Source organism: Dipodomys ordii, unplaced genomic scaffold (genome assembly GCF_000151885.1).
Source record: "Dipodomys ordii isolate 6190 unplaced genomic scaffold, Dord_2.0 Scaffold68, whole genome shotgun sequence".
NCBI lineage: Eukaryota > Metazoa > Chordata > Mammalia > Rodentia > Heteromyidae > Dipodomys > Dipodomys ordii.
Genome location: NW_012267284.1, coordinates 241,855 through 265,769, shown reverse-complemented (window position 1 = coordinate 265,769; position 23,915 = coordinate 241,855). Strand labels below are relative to the sequence as shown.

The 23,915-nt window shown below is 41.2% G+C and overlaps 1 protein-coding gene across 1 annotated transcript in view; it reads right to left on the bottom strand.

Moving 5' to 3' along the window:
- The window catches only part of Shc3 (SHC (Src homology 2 domain containing) transforming protein 3), a 160,570-nt gene that overhangs the window by 62,593 nt on the left and 74,062 nt on the right, over positions 1-23,915 (bottom strand). Inside the window, exons 3-4 of the mRNA XM_013023461.1 lie at positions 6,050-6,113; positions 2,744-2,863 (exon numbers count right to left, since the gene is read on the bottom strand). Of these exons, the coding sequence (XP_012878915.1) occupies positions 2,744-2,863; positions 6,050-6,113 (184 nt within the window). The remainder of the gene's footprint in view (positions 1-2,743; positions 2,864-6,049; positions 6,114-23,915) is intronic.

Here is a 23,915-nt window from a genome sequence, read left to right as displayed (position 1 = left end):
TCCAACTCAAGGTCAGAGTTTTAACAAGTGTGTTAAGAAGTGCCCCTCACACACTCAAACAGTGCAACTTCCTAGTTCCAGAAGTATACCAGGGCTTCTGTTATAGACCCCATAGCTAGGAAGGAAATGTGCTCTCATCTCTTTCTTTATTTGTAGCATGTTTCTTTAAATCAGAAAGTCAGCAGCCAAGATCCAAAGTGTGTGTTCCTAAAAGCACGTGTAAAATTTGTCAACTTTAAAACCAGGGAAGACATTCCAAGTTAATTTTAAAATGGGAAGTTCCCATTTGCTTTGTGAACTGTCGCCTAAATGAAACTCAGCAGACACTGAGTAAATTAGAAGCTGCCCTAAATCTCCAAAGCTGTCTAAATCTTCTGCACTATTTTTATCTTGATAAAGACAATGGATTGACATTGAATTTCGAGGGGTGGAAGATCTCACTTCCATCCCAATGCAACCAGGTTTATGTCTGGGCAGCCTGCTCAAGCTCTCGCCCTTCAGCAGACAGTTGGGATTTACAAAGCTCATTTATTATCTTAATATGATTTATAATAATAATATCCTGGAGATTTAAAAAAAGCTCCTGTGCAGCTGCATGTAGAACACAACCAAACTACATCATAACTTTTTTTTTTTCCATTTTGAGGTGCTGAACATTGAACCTAGGCCTTCAGGCATTGCTAAACACACACAGAGAAGATTTGCTTGTTAGGTTTCTTTTTGAAGCATTACTGGAAATTGAACTTTACTAGGTAGGTGTTCTACCACTTGAGCCATGATTCCAGTCTCTTTTTGCATTGCTGATTTTCAAGGAAAAGTCTCGCTCTGATGATCTGACTTGCACTGTGAACCTCTTACTTGTGCTTCCTGGTGGTAGGGATGACAGCCACGCACCATCATACCTAGCCATTGGTTGAGATGGAGTCCAGAAAGCATTTTTTGTGCCCGGGCTATCTTTGAATCATAATACTCTGATCTCTGCTTCCCAAGATATTTTTAAATGCCTAATTTGTTAAGTGGCATTTGTAAAACTTCAGGACCTAGAAAAACTTGAATATATTCATGAATATAAAACAGCGTGACTGGCAGGGTAGCTTGTGTCCAAGCCCCAATTCACTTGAACTAATAATAGTTGCTTGCCCTAGAATCTACCGCTTGCCAGTGATAGACAGCTCTTGAAAGAACAAGGAGAAGTAGCCATCCCCAAGCAAGGAAAATCTAGGACTTCTGACATGTTTAATTTTTGCACCGTTAATCTTTGTGTATTTTTGCTTATTTAACTCATGCTTTTAACCAAAAGAAATTCAAAGAAAAAGAAATTCAAACTGAAGCTGAGAAATGAAGCTACAAGTTCTGACTTTGTGGAAAAAATGAAAGTCAACATCAGGTCAACACAAAACAGTTTTCAGTGCCTGTATCTATCCTCTTCTAGTAACAGAAACTGAAAAGAAAGTGAGAAAATTAGAGCCAATCCACTTTCCTGTATTGGCATGTGCTTCTACTTTGGTTTTATTTAGTATGGCCTTGTTTGTGGTCATTTGGGTAAATGCCCAGTAGTGGGATTGCTAGGACATAGGGAAGCTCTATGTGTAGTGTAGTCTTTTGAGGAACCTCCATACTGCTATCATATCCTATAGGATATGAGTGCAAATATGAGTGCCTGAAAGGGCCAGTCTCCACCAACAGCATGAGCTCCACTGGAGACAGTTCAAAGAAAGGCTGACCCTGACCAACATGCTTTACATGAAAATTAATCCTTAAGAATGGATTTCCTGGAGTGGGGGTTGTCTCTGGAGGACAAAAGAATAGAGAAGTGGTATTTAGTTATGTTCAAAGAAGACCAGAATGCTGATTCTCATATCTATACAAGATCTAGGTTTACTGCTACATCTTGGGTGGGAAGAGTAGGATCAATAGAGCTGGAGATGCATCCCACTTACCTGGGACTATGTACTCAATAAACAGAAATACCTATAAAGGTGACAATGTCATCCCTGGCAAGACAGTAAAAATCAGAATTGTGTCGCACACACAATGTGTAACTCACACTGCTAACATTGGGTCTGGTCAGAGCAGGGGATGATGTTCACATGCTACATACTATACAAGCATCTTTGCTTCCTTCTTCTCATTGGACCTTCAGAAATGACCTGTTGGTAGCCAGGCAGCCACTCATATACCCATTTTTTTCCCACTTAAGAAACTAATGCTAAATAGAGAAACCTAGAAGACAGATGTTGTGCCTGGTACAACCATCCCAAATGGAATTAACCTTAATAAGTCTGTCTATACTACTTTGCTCAGCTCTGAAGTTGCCCACCCTGATTATTCTCCAGACACATCACATCTCACCAATCCTGCAACACCCTGAACTGGACCATGCTCCAAAATATAAAACCACTAAGAAAGAAAAACAACTTCCAATTAAACCATAGCCTGCTCTCTGCTTCAGAGGTGATAAAATTAAAATGTGGTCTATAAAAACAATAAAAAAAGGAATTATAAAAGGGCAACGACAATGAACAGAAGAGTTTGCACACATATCACTTTTGTTGCTCTACTGTAAGTAAACCAACAGCTTCATGCATCACATATACACACACACACATTAGAATATAATGAAAGGGAGCAAGCTCATGGATCATTCCATTGATGACTCTTCACAGTGGCCAAAGTCTACAGATGAGTCAACATGTGACATGAGCATAGTGCCCACCAGGCTGGAAACCCTGAGCAACCACACCTGTTTGGAGTCAGGTGTCCTCAGGTTCAGGCTGGCGGTGGAGATGGTCAGGGAGATGCTCATTCCTGCAAACTGGAGATTGCTCTTTCCCAGGATGCTGGATAGCATTTTGCTTGGAGGCTGTGAAATCAAAGAAATGTTTCATTATTCCAGCTTTTTATTTATAGAAATAGTGTTCTCAGACTCAAAGGGTGGAGGCACAGATGTCAGCACACCCCCAAACCATCACTGATTGCTCCTAATCCTTTAGGTACAGGAGGACAAGAAAAAAAAATGGATGGACTGGAATGGTGGGAGTCAGTGCTAATATGCGCAATCCACAATATGCCATATGTAAGTTGTCTAAGACCCAGTGTGCAAATGCTGAGATGAGGGCCCTTGAGAACAGTCAGAGGTATCAATCTTCCTGGCTGCCTCTTACCACATACTTTTGTCTCATGGGGTCCCTATGGGGCCTGAAAAAATAGCAGGGAGTTCACAAACACACAGCATTGCATATTTTGATACCTGGTTTCAGCACACCAAGAATCAAACTAGCTCTCAGAACAGACATGAGACTAATAAGCAATCACAGAGGGTAACCAGGATGCTCATCACTGAAGGGAAGAGTCTAAACATCTTTCTGGTCAAAGCTTATCTAGATGGCCCATTGGCCAGGAGCCAACACAGGATGGAGAGACAGAGGCTGGCCATAACTGTGTCTCCTCTGCCCCTTCAGAAAAGTCTCTGTGCAGAAATGCAAGGACTTTGGTTTCCAGCTAAGCACTTCCTTCCTCCCTGGAGTCCCTGGACAAGCTTTGAAGCACTCATCTCTCTGGCCTTTGGGATCAACTCATTCTTTTCATTTATATTACAATAACTTCTCATAAGTATGCTAATTAATTTCTAACCAAGCATGCACTTTTTTAATCTCCTGGGAGAGAAAATAAAGTAACTAACGCTAAGGCTTTCTAAAGTGGAGTTGAGGGATCATAAGCAATGCACTCCAACTGCTGAAGGGCAGACCAAAGGATAAACCCCTTAAGTCAGTATTCACTGGCCTTCTGTAGCTCCCAGATGGGTGTACCCTAATCCACAAACCAATCAGAATGGGTTTTGCTGTTTAGAGTTTCTGCACAGCCAAGTAAAATGCCTCTAAAAACAACTTTTTATGAAATAACCTCTATTAAAAAAAATCTCTCCTGGGCTTATATATATACTATTCAAGCCTGCCCTGATTCCATGGATTCAAAACACGGCTCTTTGCTTCACAGAGAAATCAGATAAATGTTGTTTCTTTTGGTCTCTGTGGCAATCCTTTCTTTAAAAAAAAAAGTCAACATTCTTGAAAGAACTCTTTAAAAATAGAGATGCCCTTCCAGTGCTCTTCTCCCCTGTGAGATTTGGGTCAAGTGCATCTAAGATAAAATCTGGCAATGATCATGAGCTCCACTTCTACCTACCAAGAGCCATAAGCATACCCCAAGGCTTGTCAGTACCACCTGGCTCTGAGAAATGAGATCACCTAGCCCTGTTTTGAGATTTTTTTCCTAGTTCCTGTTTTCAGGATTCCAGAGCTTCATCCCTAGGATCCCCAGAGGATTCGACAAAACCTAAACTAGCATACCTGAGCTGTCAAAGTTCTCTGCTAGAAACCCAGGTAACCCATGGATCTATGGATTCCCCACCACCCAGCTCCAATGGCAGACGAATAGGGCTAGGAATAGCAGGGAATTGTTTTCCAAAATCAGTTGGAATCAAATGCACAGTCTCAGGGGCAGATTCAGGGTCTTTAAGATACTCTTACACATAATTCTTTCTAGGCAGAGAAAAGTCACAATCATAAGTACAGTGATTTATTTACTGCACATGTCACTAAAAAAGGGTTTTGAGTGTGTGTTTTCTCTTAATTCAAATATTTTGTTTTCTTCTACTCCAACTTTTTATTCAAGATAGAGTTGAACTAGTCCCTGGAGCAGGTGGATTGGGCTCGACCTCAGCTCCACCTCCTACCTGTATTAAGATTTCTCACCTCTGTGCCTCAGTTTTTATCATCTATAAGTAGGATTTCCACTGATGTTGCATAGTTTCAGCTAATGAGATCCCATTAGACCTTTTAGGAATTGCATGGGCTGCTTCTTAATAATTTTATTAAAATGACCGATGCAAATTCACAATGAAATATATCACAGTTTTTACAGTCTCTTAGGAGAGGAACAGAATGGTACAAGGCCTATGTGCCTCTGAACATACAAAATAATATTTATCAAAATGATAAATGGGAACAAGCTTTTCTTTGTTGTTTCTTTTTGTTCTGTTTGTTCATTTATATGTCTTTGAGAGTGAAAGAGGAGGTACAGTGGAAGGACAAAGGGTGAAAAGTGCAGCAATGGTTCTCACCGGACAGTATGTTGAAAATCAACTCTATAATTTGTGGGTGGGAGACAGGCGGGAAACTGGGAGAAAGCGAGAGAGTTGGTAACATTGTCCAAAAAGACATGTACCCTTTACCTGCCTTATGTAAGTCCTCTGTACATTACCTTTATAATAACGTTTTTAAGTTTAAAAAAAAGACAAGCTGGGTACTGGTGGCTCATGCCTGTAATCCTGACTACTCAGGAGGCCAAGATCTAAGGCTCAAAGTTTGAATCCATGAAACTCTTATTTCCAATCAACCAGCAAAAAAGAAGTGGAGATGTGGCTTAAATGATAGTGTGACAGTGATCACTGAAATAGCCAAATGAGTGCAATATTGGTGTGCACACACACACGGAGACAATACTGGACAGATAAACGGTTTTGCTTTAGAAACCCACCTATGCTTTTCACATCTGCTGTACCTGTACAGCGGAAATTCTGTATAACGTGCTACTGCGGGTCCCAAACCTACTGTTTCTAGGAATGTCATGCTGAAGTCAACCCCACAAAAGTATTGACACCACAGAAATTGGCAAGTGTTAAATCCTCATCCCCAAGAGCTGGTGGTAAAATGCTACCAACACACCACTGGACTACCTTCCACAAGGAGTTGCTATGATTAAGTAAATTCATGTATCTTAAATCCTCAAAGGAACATCTAGCCAAGTATTTGCTATTGTCATTATCTTCAGGATTAAACCACAATGAATGATCATAGTGTCCACTGTTGGTCAGCAATGACAGTTCGCTGGCCTCAACCACAGGGAATCAAGAGCAATGTTAGCTTTCTTTGATTTTACAAATGACAAGAGGCAGGCCATGGGAAGAGGACAGTAGATCTTTTTGTAAATGAAGATGCCAAGCAATGAGACATTGTCACAGAGACACACATGATGTTAAAGGCAGTACCTTCCTTTTCTTGAGTGCTCCTTTGGCACCAGGCACTGCTTCGCAGACACGGCTGATGGCTTCCCTTAGGAAGAAGGGAGACAGAGTCATTTATCACATGCCATAGTTGGGACTATGAATCCCAGAGACTCCACTTGAACATCCAGGAAAACAACTGCTTGCTTACATCAGAAGAAAGAAAGAGAGAGAGAGAGAGAGAGAGAAAGAGAGAGAGAGAAAGAAAGAAAGAGAGAGAGAAAGAGAGAGAGGAAGGAAAGAAGGAAGGAAGGAAGGAAGGAGGGAAGGAAGGAAGGAAAGAAAGAAAGAAGAGAGAGAGAGAGAGAGAAGCAGGGAGTCAGCTTATCTGTCCTCCAAGTAAAACTAACAACACACAGGCATTTTAAAACATTTCACTGAACATATTGTAGCTCTTGTTTTTATGATTGTAGTTGTATACAAATAGTGTCCTATGACCAATGACACACTCTTTTTTCTTAGTTGAACACTTTGTTGATGTCCAAAGCTTAAAGAATAAACTTGCAGACAAGAAGTACAGCAGGAAACAAGAATTTTATGATAGTCTTACAAGACCAAGTGTTTAATGAACAGATAAGGTTGAAATGAGCAATTTAGTCTTTAATGCACAGACTAATGCTAGTTGACCTCCAACTTCTGATGCTCTGTATCTCAGGAACTTCTAAGTCCATGGGTTTTATGATTATCCTATCAGCAAGCTGTTTTGTCAACTTTTCACTCAGGGTCAGATGCCTTGCCTTGAAAACACACCAAAGTGCAAATACAGACCAGCCCCAACTGAAGATAGGTCAGCTTATCATGGTGTGAAAACAAATCCCTTTCAATAGAAGCCATAACTCCGATTTTGAAGTCTAATCTAATTTTTCACAGTTCAGGATTGTTATTTTAGTGTATTTTTATTACCATGCAATAACAAGATAAACTGGTATATGCATAAAACTTACCCTGATACACCCTCCCTTTCTGCTCCTACCTCCAGCCTCTAATAACCTCTGTTCTATATCCAGGTCAACTGCTTTGAGCTTCCACAAATGAACAAGAACCTGTGGCATTTGGCTGAGTCTTGCTTATTTCTCTTACTATGATGGCCTCCAGTTCTATCAACAGGATCATCTCTCAGATGCTGGGAAAAGGCAGTACCCACAGTTTCCCATAAGCCACAGAATGGCAAAAGGAAAGAGTGGCCCTCAGCAGCATGCTATGCTGTGAAGTTTGCATGTTTTGAGGTTAGGTATAGCCAATGCATTTTAGCTAACAGGAGTGGCTATAAAAAGGTTTGAGAGGGGGGCTGGGAAGGTGGCTCAGTGGCAGAGTGCTTGTCTTGCATGCATAAGGCCCTAGGTTCGATTCCTCAGCACCACATAAGCAGAAAAAGCTGGCACTGTGGCTCAGGTGATAGAGCGCTAGCCTTGAGCTGAAGAGCTGAGGGACAGTGCCCAGATCCAGAGTTCAGGCCTTATGACCGATTAAAAAGAAAAGGTTTAGAGGGGGAAAGAATCTCTTTAAAATACAAATGAGCCACAAGATTCTGTGTGGGGCTGGGTCTAAAACAGCATTAGACGAACAGCTCCATCACCCAGGATCTACAAGTGTCCTTAGTGTTGAGGGTCATTGGTAGGGGACCAGTGGGTCAGGGGACTCACACACAGCTCTGACCACAGGCAGACAGGAGGCTGGGAAGAGTGAAGAGTCAGGGGAAGAAGAAGGCTGTACAGGTGACAGAAACTAGAGTGACAAAAAATAGGACGCTTGAAAGCTACCCCAGCTCAATGTTGTGACAAGCTAGGTAAGAGATGATGGTGAGATGGGCTGAAAGCTCATCAGAAAAGATCTCTAGGAGAATGCAACTCCAATGTAAAGAAGGAAAATACAGCATAAGAACAGGAGGGGATTTGTTAGGAAATACAAAGACTTGGAAAAAATCATATTAAGTGTAGTAAGCCAGACTTAAACAAACATAGGTCCCATGGTGTCCCTTATCTGCAATAACTACTATATGTCTAGGACAAGCAGAAGAGGTCAAAAGCTATGTATATATGACCATATAACCTGATGCTAAGCAAAAATGAACCCCAAGATGGGAAAACAAAAGGTTTTATCTTTGTTCCTGTTCTTTTTAATGTACTTATCATGTACTATGTGTTTTTTTTGTTTCTTTGTATGTTCTTCCCCCATGGTACAGCCCCTGTTGTCACTGTATTTGATTCCAACGTCCTGCATCTCATATATACATTTTTCTAATTTGGGGAGGGGAAGAGAAATAACAAAATGCTGAAATAAGGATACAGGATGACCCATTGTAACAACGAGATGTATAAGACAATATGTTGAAAATGAACTTTACAACTTTGCAGCGGGGGGAGAGGGGAGGGAGGAGTTGTGGAGGTGGGGAGGAAAGGGATGGTAGGGGAAAATAAAGGAGGGTGTAACAATGCTCTACAGGAAATGGACTCATTACCTTGTTCATGTAATTGTAATCCCTCTGTACAGTATCTTTACATTAAAAAATACTTTAAAAAAAGAATGTAGGGGAAAACAAGGATATAGAGAAAGGCAGAATGGAAAAGATCATAGATCCTCAGACATTACACCAACTTTCCACACTAAAAGTATCTTGCAATTAATTTCTACCATCGGTTAAAAAAAAATTCATGGGCCGGGCGCTGGTGGCTCACGCCTGTAATCCTAGCTACTCAGGAGGCTGAGATCTGAGGATCGCGGTTCAAAGCCAGCCCGGGCAGGAAAGACCGTGAGACTCCTATCTCCAATAAACCACCAGAAAATCGGAAGTGGCGCTGTAGCTCAAGTGGTAGAGTGCCTTAAGCTGAAGAGCTGAGGGACAGCGCCCAGGCCCAGAGTTCAAGCCCCACGAACGACAAAAAAAAAAAAAATTCATGGTCACAATGCAGTGCTTATAGGAGAGATGTGTCCTTAGGCAACAGACCGTTGAGATGAGCGTCATGTCTGTAGAGAGTGAGGAGGGGGATAAATTTCTGAAAGGTCAAATGTGAGAAAATTTGTTATATATGAATCAACAGGACTTGGAAAGAATGAACTGTAAAGCTAAAGTTTTGGTGCTTATGCTTGCTCTTACTTATTTTATAATAATAGTCTAACTAGCCAGGAACTGGTGACTCACACCTATAATCCCAGCTACTCAGGAGGCTGAGATCTGAGGATTGTGATTTGAAGCCAGCCCAGGCAGGAAAGCCCCTGAGATTCTCTAATTAACCACAAAAAGTTTAAAGTGGAACTTTGGCTTAAGTGGTAGAGCACCAGCCTTGAACACAAAAGCTAAGGGACAGCAACCGGGCCCTAAGTTGGTCTAACTATGGCTCTATCAGAATGATCAAACATCTAGTGTAAGGTTTGAAGAGTAAATTCTTTGTTTACTTTGAGAAGAAGGCCATGTTTTCTCTCTGCAGAACTGCATAAACTCTATTATCTATATTTTATCTAAGATTTTTTGGGGGAAGAAAGGGATGTGTGTGTGTGTGTGTGTGTGTGTGTGTGTGTGTGTGTGTGTGCGCGCCAATCCTGGGGCTTGAACTCAGGGCTTAGGCACTGTCTATGAGTTTCTTTGGTAGGCTAGCACTCTACCATTCTACCACTCTACCACAGCTCCCCTTCTGGATTTTTCTCTTCTTTTGGTAGTTAATTAGAGATAAGAACCTCTTAGGGCTGGGAGGGTGGCTCAGTGGAAGAGTGCTTGCCTTGCATGCATGAGGCCCTAGGTTCAATTCCTCAACACCACATAAATAGAAAAGGCCAGAAGTGGAGCTGTGGCTCAAGTGGTAGAGCACTAACCTTGAGCTTAAGAGCTCAGAGACAGTGCCCAGGCCCAGAGTTCAAGCCCCACAACCAACCAAAAAACGAAAAGAAAAGAAACCTCTTGAACTTTGCTGCCTACACTGGCTTCAAACTGTGGGCCTAAGATCTCAGCTCCTGAGTAACCAGGATTATAGGCATGACTCATTGGTGCTCTGGTTTTATCCAAGTTTTGAAAGCAGCTTAGAGAACCCTGCTTAAGTAATATAGTAAACTCAGCACAGCAACTAAGTCTGATGGTCCAGCCAGCTACAAAGAAAAAATGCCATAGATGGAGTATCTCCTTTCAATTCATTCTTTAGATTCCCAGTTATCACCAGATTCTTTTCCTATCCACCAACATGGACTGAAAAAAAGGAGAGCAATAGTTTTTCAAAAAGACCCACACTACCCAAGGGCTCACCTAGTGAGGCCCATGGAAGTTCTACAGTTGGCCTCTGACCCCACGTACTGCTTCTGGGGAGGGGAGAAGGAAGACAACAGGGGCATTTGGAAGAATGTACCCAGCACTGCTATAATGGACAACTCTGTCCAGCAAGCCTCCACAAAAGGCACAAAAGTCTCAAGGCACATCCAGACAATTAATCTTTGTCCTTAAAATTGGTAAATGAAAGAAGTTCCAGAAATTTTTCAAAGCTCAAACATTCAAGAAAAGTCCTAAGGATCCCCTGAGATAGCCGTTAGAATCTCCAGAGGTTTTTCAAATCAAGCTGTGTTTCATAAATGCCTTCATAAATGGCACAGATTTGTGCCTAATGCTCACATGACAATACACGTGCACAAGTCCTCATTTCAACCCAGCCGATGGTGTCTATTTCTGTTTGAAATAGAAATGGCACAACTATTAAAAATCAGGCAATATTTAGATGCCTGAAATTAGTTACTTTAACTCCAAAGCCTAATTTTATATGTAACTATCCTCAATTTCCTTCCTTGCTGTTTAAGCTGAGTACATTCTAGCCATCAGTACTGTTACAATTTGTTCATTTGGCAATAATTATTTAGCTTTGTGTAATTCCATTTAATCCCTGTTTGAATCCCAGGAACCAATTTTGCCCTGTTTTTAATCATAGATATTGTTTCTTATATTTTGCTCTGTACAGACCCCTGTTCAGCACACCAAAAATCTTTACCTCAGAGCTCCACTAATAAGAAAACAGAACATTTGGTAACTTCCCCGTTCATCTGAAAATAACCACAGCCAGTCCTGCCACAAGTGCTGATCTGAGCCTCATGATCACACCATCTTCCAATTTAGGCAAAAATACACATCACTGAAGCCAGCACCTTCATAGCTAACAGCTTATTCTCTGGGATGGACAATTTTGCATGGCATGTCGATCTTTCTGCTCTTTACTAGCTGCTTGTTCTGTCTCCTAAAACATACATACACAGACTTTTATAGAGTGAAGCAATAGAAGCTAGAACAGAGGAACAGTGATTTCTTGGTTTATAGTCTGGCAGAAGGAGAAGTAACACACAAACAAAAATATTTAACAGCAAGGTGTGATCAAGTGCATACAGTGCACACACACACACACACACACACACACACACACACACATACACACACACACACACACAGAGCAATGGCCTATGTGGTACATGGAATAACCACATCTATAGAGAGTTACCCAAGTATTGTTGAGTGGGTGGATAATCATCCAGGAAAAAAACTAAGTTGAGCTCCCATCTCAGGTCGTTGTGTGTGTATGGGGCGGGGGGGAGGTCCGGTTGTGGGGCCTGAACTCTGGGCCTGGGCGCTGTCCCTCAGCTCTTCAGCTCAAAGCTAGCGCTCTACCACTTGAGCCACAGCGCCACTTCCGGATTTTTTCTTTTTTTGCTTATGTGGTGCTGAGGAATTGAACCCAGGGCCTCATGCATGCAAGGCAAGCGCTCTATCACTAAGCCACCTTCCCAGCCCTCATCTCAGGCCTTAACTGCAAATCAACTCTAAGTGGGTTACAAATTGAATTCATGTGTGATGAAATCATACTAGTACTTAAAAAAAACTGGGAAATTTTTATTGTTAATTACCTCTGATTTGAAGGATGAGACAAAACCCATAAACCATAAAAGAAAATACTGAACAACCAACAGCATAATAATCAAAATTTAAACACAATATATGCAGAAGCTAGTTCTAAACTATATCATGTCATGATAAATTAAAGCCTAAAAAATTAAGTCAAGATAAAAATGGGCATTAAATGTACAAGCCTAGAGAGGTAATACCCTTGGGACCAACCAGACTGCTGGGAGCAAGGAGAGAAATGCCAGGCCCCACAGCAGCCCACAAGTGAGATGGCACCAGTCTGAGATTCTCCTGGGCGGTTCCAGGTTCGTTGACCTCCATGGTGGGGAATGCAAAGATGTCCTGTTCTGCTTCCGGGCCAGTCTCGGTGCTATCTGGAGAATCAGTCCCTGAAGGTTGTGGGTGGAGAGGTCACGACCTCCACAGGGGAGGCAAAGGTGGTTGGTGTTGACCATGGTAAAGAGGGGACAGGAGCCCAGACCTTCAGCCTCCTCCCCGGCTACCCTCCTCAGCAGTTCCTGCTGACTTATTTTGGGGTGCTTTTCTAATCTGAGATTCATTGGTGACCTCTGACCAGTGAGTCGTTCACACAGTGAAACCAAAGGAGGAACACAAAGGCACAATGGCTATATAAATTTGATCTTGTAAAATAATATTTATCGAAATGAACTCTAGGACATGGAAATGAGAGGGTTTCTTTTGGTTGCTGTTTTTCTTTTCCTTTTGTCTTGTGTGTTCATTGGGAGGGCAAGGGGGAGGGCACAGAAATGGAGGGACAAAGGGTCAACAAATGCGACAGTGGTCTCATTAGATACTATGTTGAAAATGAACTATACAATTTGTATGTGGGGATAGGAGGGGAAAACTAAGACAGAGTAAGGGAAGGGATGTCCATAAAGAAATGTACTCATTACCTGACTAATGTAACTGTAACCCCTCTATATATCACCTTTATAATAACAATAAATAATAAACATTTTTATAAAGTTAAACACAAGAAAAATATAACATATTTATTGTACATATATGAAAATGGAAGCAGGTAACTTGAGAGACTGGGTGGGATTAGGAGAGATGAGAGAAAATGATAGAAAGGATGACATTGATCCAAATGTATTATACTCAAACTTACACGTTCAATTGAAGCCCTTTTGTACAACTACTTAAAGATAGTTAAAAAAAAAACAAACTTAAAAAGAGAAAACATGGCAACATTTCACAGCCAAAGAGACAATCGTGTAAATATATGTCAATATGGGAAATATCAAAAGTAAGTAGAAAACTTGGCAAAAGTAGGGACAAAGAGCTCTTGGGAAAGAAAATACAAGTGGCTCTTGAAAATGTGAAAAAATTCTCAACTGCACATGGTCCAGAGTTACATTTGATAGTACTTTGTAGAGGAATAGGTTCTTCCATATTCGTGAACATGGGGACAATTTGGTCACATCCATGACAAAATGGAAGATTCACAAAGCCTTAAGTTAGAACAGTGCTCACTCTGGATACACTCAAGGACAAGCCATGTGACTCTCTTCCACAACTATTGACTGCAGTGATGCTTCTAACAGGCTGGCAGAGAAGAATCAATGACTTGTCAGAAGCCAGTTTACTCTGTGGACCACCACCAGCATGGCTAGAGCCAGATCAGTGGGAAATCTGTTGTTCACAATACTCCCACCACCCTCTCCAGTGGGGTGCCTGTTCCCACAAGCTGCTTCTGCAAAACCTCTAGCACCCTCCACATTACCAAATGTGTGGGCAATCTCTGTCCTCAGCTGATCTGTGCTTCTGTCCCAGAGCTTATTCTTTTGTTTGTTTGTTTTTTGTATCAGCACTGGGGCTTGAACCCAGGGCCTGGGCTGTCCTTTAGATTTTTGCTCTAGTGACTGTTAGGAGACAAAGAAAAGTGTGGGTGACTGTGGAGGGGTGGCATGGTGGCTGAGGGTGACTTTCCTCAGAAAGAAAAAAGCAGAAGTATAAGCAACAATAAAGGCTAAGTGTGTGTGTGTGTGTGTGTGTGTGTGTGTGTGTGTGTGTGTGTGTGTGAGATGGTACTGAGGCTTGAACTCAGAGTCTGGACACTTTCCCTTACCTTTTCTCCTCAAGGCTGATATTTTACAACTTGAGCCATAGCTCTACTTTTGGCTTTTTGCTGGTTAACTGGAGAAGAGAGTTTCACCGACTTTCCTGCGTAAGCTGGTTTCAAACTACAATTCACAGATCTCAGCTTCCTGAGTAGCTAGGATTACAGACATGAGCCACCAATATCCAGCAGGAAGGCAGATTTGAGATTTGCTTTCCCATCTCCCCATGGAGCTATCTCATAAATCAACTTGTCCACTTTTTTGTTCTTTCTTACAGTCATGGGGATTGAGCCCATGGCCCTGTACATGCTAGGCAAGTGTTCTGACACTGAATTACAAACCTAACCCATCTCCTTCTCTTTTGCAAAACTCATCATTTTAGTAATCTTCTGTATACCAAACAAAATAGGTCTGCTGCAGTAGCACATGCTCAGTTCTTTTATGTGAGACTCTGATTATTCTGGTCCATGGGGCTTAATGGCTGTTGTCTGACACCTCATAAATTCCCCAGCTCCTTATCAGCTGCCAAGTTTATCAGTATCTTCTAGTCCTCCAATAGAAGCAGTAGATCACTGCCAGGCTTAGAATCAAGGAACCATGGATCCATTCGGCTTTACAATGGAAAATAGTTGAGAAAGAAGAATTGATATAAATGTGCATGGTTACAAATGTCATGGTTGCCATGAGTAAAATACAACCTTAAGGAGAACAGGAAGCAGATGTCACCTTAATGAAGTTTGCCGTGCTCAATGTGATCCAATTCCCAACTATTACAGCTATGAATAGAAGTCACTATAGCTATGAAGGTGTCTGAACAGAGGGAAATGGAAACATGGAGACCTAGGGCTGAGGAGCAAAGAGGCCAGCACAGGAAGATGTGTGAGGAGATCAACAGAAGGTAACCTGGTGCAGCTATGCTACTATGGAGGTGTTGGCCAACTGCTTGATAAGCAGAGAGTGTTAGGAGGAACTCACCTGCGGAGTGGGTAGCCATCACTGTTCCCAGCCCATTGTGAACCAAATTGTAGAGTAGGGAAGTATGTAACTGGATAGCAGGTAGGGTTTGTGTATGAAGATGGGAGTAAGAATAATGAGAGGAAAGGTGAGCTGGAGAGGCTCAGAGCCAGAAAGGGGTTCTGAGGGACCAGCTGAGGAGTGTGGGCCCGGTGTGATATGATGTGGCGCATAGGAAACCTAAAGTTCAAAGGAGTGTAGGTGGAAGGAAGACCTGAGGGAACCAGGAAGCTCAGTGCTGCAGTACTTGCTGGAGAAGACGCTGTCCAAGGTGCTGATGGCATTGTGCTGCACTCCGGGCTGGTCTCTTATCAGAGAATAAAACTCCCTTGGAAAGAGAGAGCAAGAGCAAGGAGAGAGAACAAAGAAGGGAGAAAGGAAAAGGAAGAAGGAAAGGGATAGAGCTGGTGTTTTTTGCTTATATGAGCACCAAGCCTACTATGAAGGTACAACCTTTGATTTCACCTAAACCTAACTATCTCTTAGAGGATGAACACGCAAATACCACCAAATTTAATGTATAAAATTTGGAGAAACACAAACATTCAATCTATAACAAGGACCAAATATAGCTTCCCAACACTTAGATCTGAGCTCATGACTATGTACTTGTGTCCTCTGTGGCTTTCCACTGAACGTGGGCAAGAACACATGTCTCTGAACATGGTATGTGGGGCTCCTTCACAAGTCAGTTCTGTTCATTGCTCTTTTATTACGCAAATCTCCCCTTGTAGCCCAGGACCAGGTCTCTGTTTCCACTTCAATCTTTTCATGCATTCAAACCTGGGCACTCAGTCTTCTTATTTTATGGCAGGAGAAACCTTACTTTCTCCTGAAAAAGGAGCCCCTGCTCCTACACCCAAGACTAGCAGCCCAGAAGGGCAGTTTGAGGTGAAAGAACATATGCAAGAGACTTCTTAAGGAAATAGTCCTGGGAGAAACTGCTGAGAGTGAAGACCAGGAAGGGAAAGAATTCAGGCAAAGGTGGACTGCAGGTTATGAGATGCTTTCATTTTCAAAGGAGTAATAAGTTCACAGAGGAAAATGAGCTACATTGGCACTCACTAACATTTCCCCATTCTTGGATATCTCACGTTGGTACTAGGATTTTGAAAACCTGCATATTGTAAATGTGGGTTGTAATTCACATTAAGCTAACATGTTTGAAAATAAATAAATAAATCTTTCTGTTGCACAAGTTCGAACCATGTACACTTGACTAGACAACTAGTTTCTGTCTTCTGGGTTGTTTTCCTTCTAAAATGGCATCTAAGCCATTTAGCAGGTTTCCATTAGCCAGGCCAGTTAGGCCAGACAGCTCCCACTGCCCTGGAATCTCTAAGGCACTGAGAAATTGCAATGTCCTCACAAAGCCTTTCTCCACAGGATATGGCAGGTGCAGGGCCATGAGTCTCAGAGATTGCTAAAATAGGTCAGACAGGAGGATTTCAAATGCAGCTCTGATGAGCTGATCCGAGCCACACAGACATGATGTCAGGGATTTAATGGGCTTGTTTTGTTTTGTTTTGTGTGCCGATCCTAGGGCTTGAGCACAGGGCCCGGGCTCTGTCCCTTAGCTCTTATGCTCAAGTCTAGCACTGCACCACTTGAGTCACAGCTTTACTTCCAACTCTTTGCTGGTTAATTGGAGATGAGAGTTTCATGGACTTTCCTGCTTAGTCTGGCTTCAAACCATGATCCTTAGATATCAGCCTCCTGCATAGCTAGGTTTACAGGCGTGAGCCGCCAGTGCCCAGCTCTCATCCAGTTCTGTTTAACTCAGCTCCACATGAGGCTTTCTCATGGATACCAACCTGCAGACAGCAGTGCTGAACTGTCACCAAAGATTCATGCCATTGTTTCAAAAATAAAGGACACTAAGCCGGGTGCCAGTGGCTCATGCCTGTAACCCTCTCTACTCAGGAGGCTGAGATCCGAGGATTGCTGTTCAAAGCCAGCCTGGCAGGAAAAGTCTGTGAGACCCTTATCTCTAATTTACCAACAGAAAACCAGAAGTAGCGCTGTGGCTCAAGTGGTAGAGCGCTCACCTTGAGCTGCAGACCTGAAGGATAGCACCCAGGCCCAGAGTTCAAGCCCCACAATGGACAAAAATAAATTAATTAATTAATTTAAAAGAAAAAAGAACTGAGGATTTCCCACAAGGCCTGAGTGTGCTTCACCATCCCCTGGTAAGAAGCAGAGTCAGGAGCATCCTCCTCAGTAAAGACCCCTGGGGTCCCTGAACCACATTCCCAGTCTTGAAGCAAGGGGCTTCTGCCTCATTACCTAGACCTCAGCCCATACAAGGGATAGCAGAAATCCTACCTAAGAGGATAAAATGGCACCATCTACAAATATCTTCAACTTCTAAACATTAATATTGCACTAGTCAACTATGAATGTTATCATCAATATCCAAATAAAAGCTGTTTTTGCACATCCTCCTTTAGAACTGAGAAAATGAGGGGATGGAAAGTTGGGGGAGAGAAAGAATACTGATATTCCATACAGACCATACCTTCTGATTCATTCCAGACATGGTCTCAAGAAACACATGGACTCTAACATGCGTGCATGTGTGTGCGCGCGCGCGTGTGTGTGTGTGTGTGTGTGTGTGTGTGTGTGTATGCTTGGAGAAAGAGAGAGGGAGAAAGAGAACAAGAGGAAGAGGAGGAAGAAGAAAATGAGGGAAGAAGAAAAGGGGAAGGGAGGGGAAGAGAGGGGATGGGGGAAGGGGAGGAGAGGAAAGAGGGGAAGGGAGGAAATCTAGTAGTTAATTCTGGCCCCCAGCACTAATATATCCACAAAAAGACCATATGTTGATCCATTCAAGACATTATGGTCTCAAGAAAAATGATCTCTAAAAAAGCTACTGAAAGTTTATATTTTGGGACTTTATTCACAGTTACTACTACTACTACTACTGCTGCTGCTGCTATTATTATTATTATGTGCCAAAGACAATGCTGAAAGAGAGGTTCTGGGTTCCTACATCCTATAGCTGCACTTTCAGTGGCCCACTTGGCTTACCTCCTGAATAGATAGGATTATAGGAAGCTACTCAGGAGACCAAGATTTAAGGAGATTTAACGAGACTGGGCTGACTGTTCTAGAAACTATAATGGAGCTTTATCCAATGTGGCCCCAAGTGAGCACTACACTTTGTTGACTGCCTATCAATTGTAAAAGGCTAGGAAACTGATTTCTACTCATAACATCTGAACAGATCAGAAGGAATGGCAATGACAATGTATATACAAAACCTAAGACTGAATTCATACAGGAAGGTATTACATTGAAGAAGAAAACAAAGAGCTGGTTACTGGTAGCTTACACCTGTAATCCTAGCCACTCAAGAGGCTGAAATCTGAGGACCACAGTTTGAAGCCAGCATGAACAGGAAAGTCCATAGACTTATTTCCAATTAACCACTACAGAAGCTGGAAATGGAACTATGGCTCAAGTGGTAGAGTATTAGCCTTGATCAAAAGAGTACAGGTCAGTGCTCAGGCCCTCAGTTCAAACCCCAGGATTGGGACCAAACAAGAAAAGAAAGAAGGAAGGAAGGAAGGAAGGGAAGGAAGGAAAGAAGGGAGAGAGAGAAAGAGAAAGAAAAGAGGAAGGAAGAAAGAACAAACACAAGGTATAAGATTTTGTAAGAAATATGATTGCAAATTTATGGAAAATTCCACCTCCACTTTCACATAGCTATGCTTTCTAAAATTCTTTCTATTGAATATGTATGTGCTTCTTTAAACATATTTTTATTGCTATTATAAAGGTGATGTACAGAGAGGTTACAGTTACATAAGTCAGGTAAAGAATACATTTCTTTTTGGACAATGTTACCCCTTCCTTTATTTTCTACCAGTTTTTCCCTCCTGTCCCTACCCACAAGTTGTATAGTTAATTTTCAACATAGCATCTAGCCAGTACCATTGCTACATTTGTTAGCCCTTGACCCTCCATTTCTATGCCCCCTGTATGTGTTTCTTTTACATGAAATAAGATTTATTTTTTAAATGGGGAGGTTAGTGTACACCAGTGGTTTTTTTTTTTGGTTGGTTGTAGGGCTTGGACTCTAATCCTGGGTGCTGTCCCTGAGCTCTTCAGCTCAAGACTAGCACTCTACCATTTGGAGCTCAGTGGTAGAGTACTTTCCTGGTATTTGCAAAGGCCTTGCATTGGATCCCCTGCTCTATAAAGAAAAAAAGAATGTAGGTGAAACAGTAACTTTTCAAAAGAATGCTCTGTGAGTGTTTGCAGCATTTTCTTTCAAACCACTGAAGCTATCTATGTCTCTCCTTTAGTGAGCTATTTTTCAAATCAAATACCCATTCTAAAAGTTGGTTTCTTTCATCATCATCATCATCATCATCATCACCAGCATGGGGTTTGAACTCAGCCTCAAGCTTGTTTGCTTTGTTTGGTCAGCTTGCTAGAATTATAGGTGTGACCCACCAGTACCTAGCTTGTCTCTTTTTTTAAAAAAAAATTGTACTTCAAGATTTCATTCTATATTCTTGGCACAAGTCTTTGATCAGATGTAAGTTTTAAAAATATTTTGCCTAATCCATGGTTTTTTTCTTTTGTTTAACTGTATATCAAGGAGGAACGTTCTAGTTTTGATCAAGGCAACTTGTCAATTATTTTACTTTTGTGATTGGGATTTTAATTGTCCTTTATAGTGTATTGGTGTTTACCTAGTTCTAGGTCACAAAAACATTCTTTCACATTTTATTGCAGAAGTCAAGAAATTTCAATATTTGCCTTTAGGTCTATTAGTCAGTTGAAACTTCTTATATATGATCTGAGGTACAAATGGAAGTTTTTTGTTTTTGTTTTTGTTATTCTTGGGGTTTGCATATATCCCATGGTCCCAGCAGCATTTGCTAAAAAGACTGTCATGTCCCCAATAAGTTATCTTGGTAGGTGGTAAAAAAAAAAGAATGGACTGCCCTCTGCAGGAGTGCTTTTGATCCGTTCATCTGTATGTCTGTCCTGCTGGCTTTATACTGCATTGGTTACTATAACTACAATGTGAGTTCTCTCTCTAATGCTTTGCAGAATTATTTTGTATATTCTAGGTCCTTTATTTTTATATGACCATTGTGAATTTCTATGGAACTCTCATTACAACTTGGATTGGAAATGAACTAATCTGGAAAGATCCGAAATTGTAACAATGCCAAATCTTCTGGTTAGTTCAGGATTTTTCTATTTATTTATGCTAGTTCAATAAAATTTACCAATACCAGAGCTAGAAATTTACATGTATTTTGTTTGATGTTTTTGTGTATGTGTGCCAGTAATGGGGCTTAAGCTTGGAGCCAGGAAACTCTCTCCTAGCTTTTTTGAAGCAAGGCTGGTGCTCTACCATTTGAATCCTCACTTTCAGTCTTTTTGGTGGTTGATTGAAGAAAAGGGCCTCATGGACTCTTCCTGCCTAGGATGGCTTCTAACCACAATCCTCAGATCTCAGCCTCCTGAATAGCTAGGACCTATAGGTGTGAGCCACCAGCATGCAGTCACATTTTCTTAAATTTAACTTGAACTGTTTTATGTTTTTCATGCAATTGTAATGAAATTAAAAATTAAAAATTTCATTTTTAATTTGTTTCTGTTTGTACATACAAACACAATAGATATTTATATAATGAGCTTGTACTTTGTAGTGCTGATGAACTCACGGCTAATTCTAGTAACTTCTATGTAGCTCAACAGTGATCTTCTATGTGGATGATCACATCATCTGTAAGCAAAGGGAGCTTTATTTCTTCTTGTCCAACTTTGTATGGCCTATGTTTTTTTCTTGCTTTACTGCATGGACTAGGTTCTCTAGTTCAATGTTAGTAGGAGTGGTAAAAATAGACATCTATACCTTACTCCAAATCTTTAGAGGGAAAATATTGTTTGAATCATTATGCTGTTGACTGTAGGTTTTAATGGATGCTCTGTTATTAGACTAAAGTTTTGTTCTCTTCTTAGTATTTTGACAGTTTTTAATCAAGAATGTCTGCTGAGTACTGGTACTAGGGCTTGAACTCAGGGCCTGGGAATTGAACTTACTTTTTGTTCAAGGTTGGTACTCTACCATTTGAACCTCAGCTCCACTTCAGTCTTTTTGTTGGTTAGAGATAAGAGCCTCACAGACTTTCCTGCTTGAGCTGGCTGCAGGCTATCCCAGACTCCTGAGTAGATAGGATTAAAGGCATGGGCCATTAGCTTGTCTATTGAGTTTTGTCAGACTTCTCTGCATTTCTGGGGTTTTCCATACAAGTTTTGGTCTTCAATCTTCAGATACAAAAATTTACATTAATGGAATTTTTATAACCCTGAACTAACTTAACAACCTTTGGGAAACACATCTAGACTGTGATGTGTTTTAAACCTTTGATGTACAGATGGAATCAATTTGTAAAACCTTCTCTGGGTATTTTCTCTAACTTTTTTCTAAGTCCAGTGTCATTGAGTTCCACAGCTCTTGAAGTGGTCTAAAGGATGACAGAGCTTGAGGAGGGAAGACACAGTTAACAAGGATTCTGACTCAAGAAATGATTCAGTATATTTGGATTCTGAATTTAAAGAAGCTTTCAGAACACCTTTTTTTATATAATGGTTATATTTTTCTTCTTAACAGATGTCCAAGTGCTATAATGACATAAATTCATGTCATTATAATAATCCAAAATAGTTTTTTCAATACACAAAAATTGATTCCAAGTGCTATAAAAAAAGTTTCGTGTCAGCTTTTAATAGGCACTGTTCTTTTTTTAGTGGTTATAAAATAATGAAGTGTTTTACAGTAGATGGTATTTTAGGATAGTTGACAAACGGTCTGTGTCTTTTAATGTCCAATTCAATGAGCAAGGAGGCAAAATTCTCCAGGTAGTCTGAATTCAGACTACGTGTTCTTGTAGCTTGGAGAAAAAGAAGTAACTATGTCTATGACTGAATATTTAGGCTTGAGGATGTGGACCAAGAACCATGAAAACACACAAAGGAAACATAAGGCAGAGGTATGAGTACTATGTTTGGAAGGAAATTCTGGATAGATCAAGCAAGAACTTTGTGTGTGTGTGTGTGTGTGTGTGTGTGTGTGTGTGCTTGAACACTCAGGGACTTTGTGGGGGGAGGGGAGGACTTGAACTCAGGGACTAGGCATTGTCCCTTAGCTTTTTTGCTGGTCTGGGTCTCTTACTATTTGAGCTACAGCTCTTCTGGCTTTTGGGTGGTTAATTAGAGATAAGAGTCTCATGGATTTTCCTACTTGGGCTGGCTACAAACCGAGATCCACAGATCTCAATCTCTTAAGTAGCTAGGATTATAGATGTGACCCACTGGTGCCTGGCAGGCAATAGGAGACAAAGTGACACCTAGGTTTTGAGTCTATGAATGTACGTAGATGCGATTACAGTTAAGATCTCAGAGGAGAGGTGAGTTGAACTCAATATGGAGCTGGAGATGAGACAGGAGTAAATAAACAGAACAGGTGCAGGACTGAGGAATTAACAGGTAACTGGTCCCAGGAAGCATATGTCCTGCAGGCACTGGTATAAACAGGCCCAGGCTTGAAGAAATTCACATTGCGGGCACAGATCAGTAACTCATCACCTGGAAGTGTTTTTTTTAAAAAAACAATGAGATTACTAATGTAGAGAAGGTAGAATTAAAATTCAACTGCTGATCTTAGCCCTCGTCTGTGAGGCTTTTCATGTGCTAGACAAGAAGTTAAATGTTCAATTTTAGATATCAATACGTTCTCAACCCTCGGAAGAAGTACCATTATGATTTGTATTGTATAGACAGAAACCGCCCTGTAAGGAACTTATGTCATGTGCACAAAGTCATCCAGCTGGAAAGCTACACAGCCCAGACCAAACTGAAGATAATCTGGCTCCAAACTGTCTCTGATAAGAGCAAAGGGATCCTTCTGCAATGATATTTTGGGACTACGTGAGCTCAGAGACAGAAAAGGAGCAGTCAGAGAGGTACATTGTGACACAAATGTGCTTCTGGCATGAGGATTATAAATACGCATCATGCCAGATGGTCTCTACAGAGAGTATGGGAATGCATGCCACAACTCGCTGTATGGATTCTATTTAAACCATTCCCAGCCACCAAGACATCTATGTTCTCCATTTTTAAAATTTCTGGATGAATGGGATCGGTTAAAGAAAAATAAATAAATGGATTTATTTGCAAAGCTGTGGTATCATAAAAGGTAGTTGCACATGGTTCCACAGTTAAAAAGAGAATTTTAGAACAATGGTCCTCAAAGTGGGGTACGAGGACAGTATCAGCATTCCCAGTAAATTTCTCAGAAATCAAATTCCCATGCTCTACCTCAGACCTTCTAAGTAAAAAAGTAAGGGTGGGAGACTCAGCAATTCCTATTGAAACAAGTTGAAATATTCAGTTGATTGTGATGTCTACAATTTTGGGAACCACTTCTCTAAAAAGTAAAATGGTACATGTATAAACATTCAGTGTTTGGGGACCAGCCCCAGAGATCCTATAGAGCCCAGACCATCACTGTGGCATTAGCAGGTTTCAGGGTTCTTTAAATAAAATGCACTCCAGACCTTTCTTCTGGTGCTGCATGGCAGAGAAAAGATGGACATTCTTTGCTCCTTGTTGTCATCTATAAAGATGATTGTGTGTTTATTTTCCTTTTTCCCATGATAGAAGGCAAGTCTTGTACTTCATTTTCTAGGTCTAAACAGTGACTACACAGTGTCTAAACAGAGTCTAAACACTGCCACAGCCGTGTTCCATAAGTGCTTGTTGAATGAATGAATGATGTGCTTGTGCAGTGCCTGGGACACCAGTGGTGATTTCATACTTGCCCATCTCTATCCCATCACTCTTTATCACTAGCACCAAT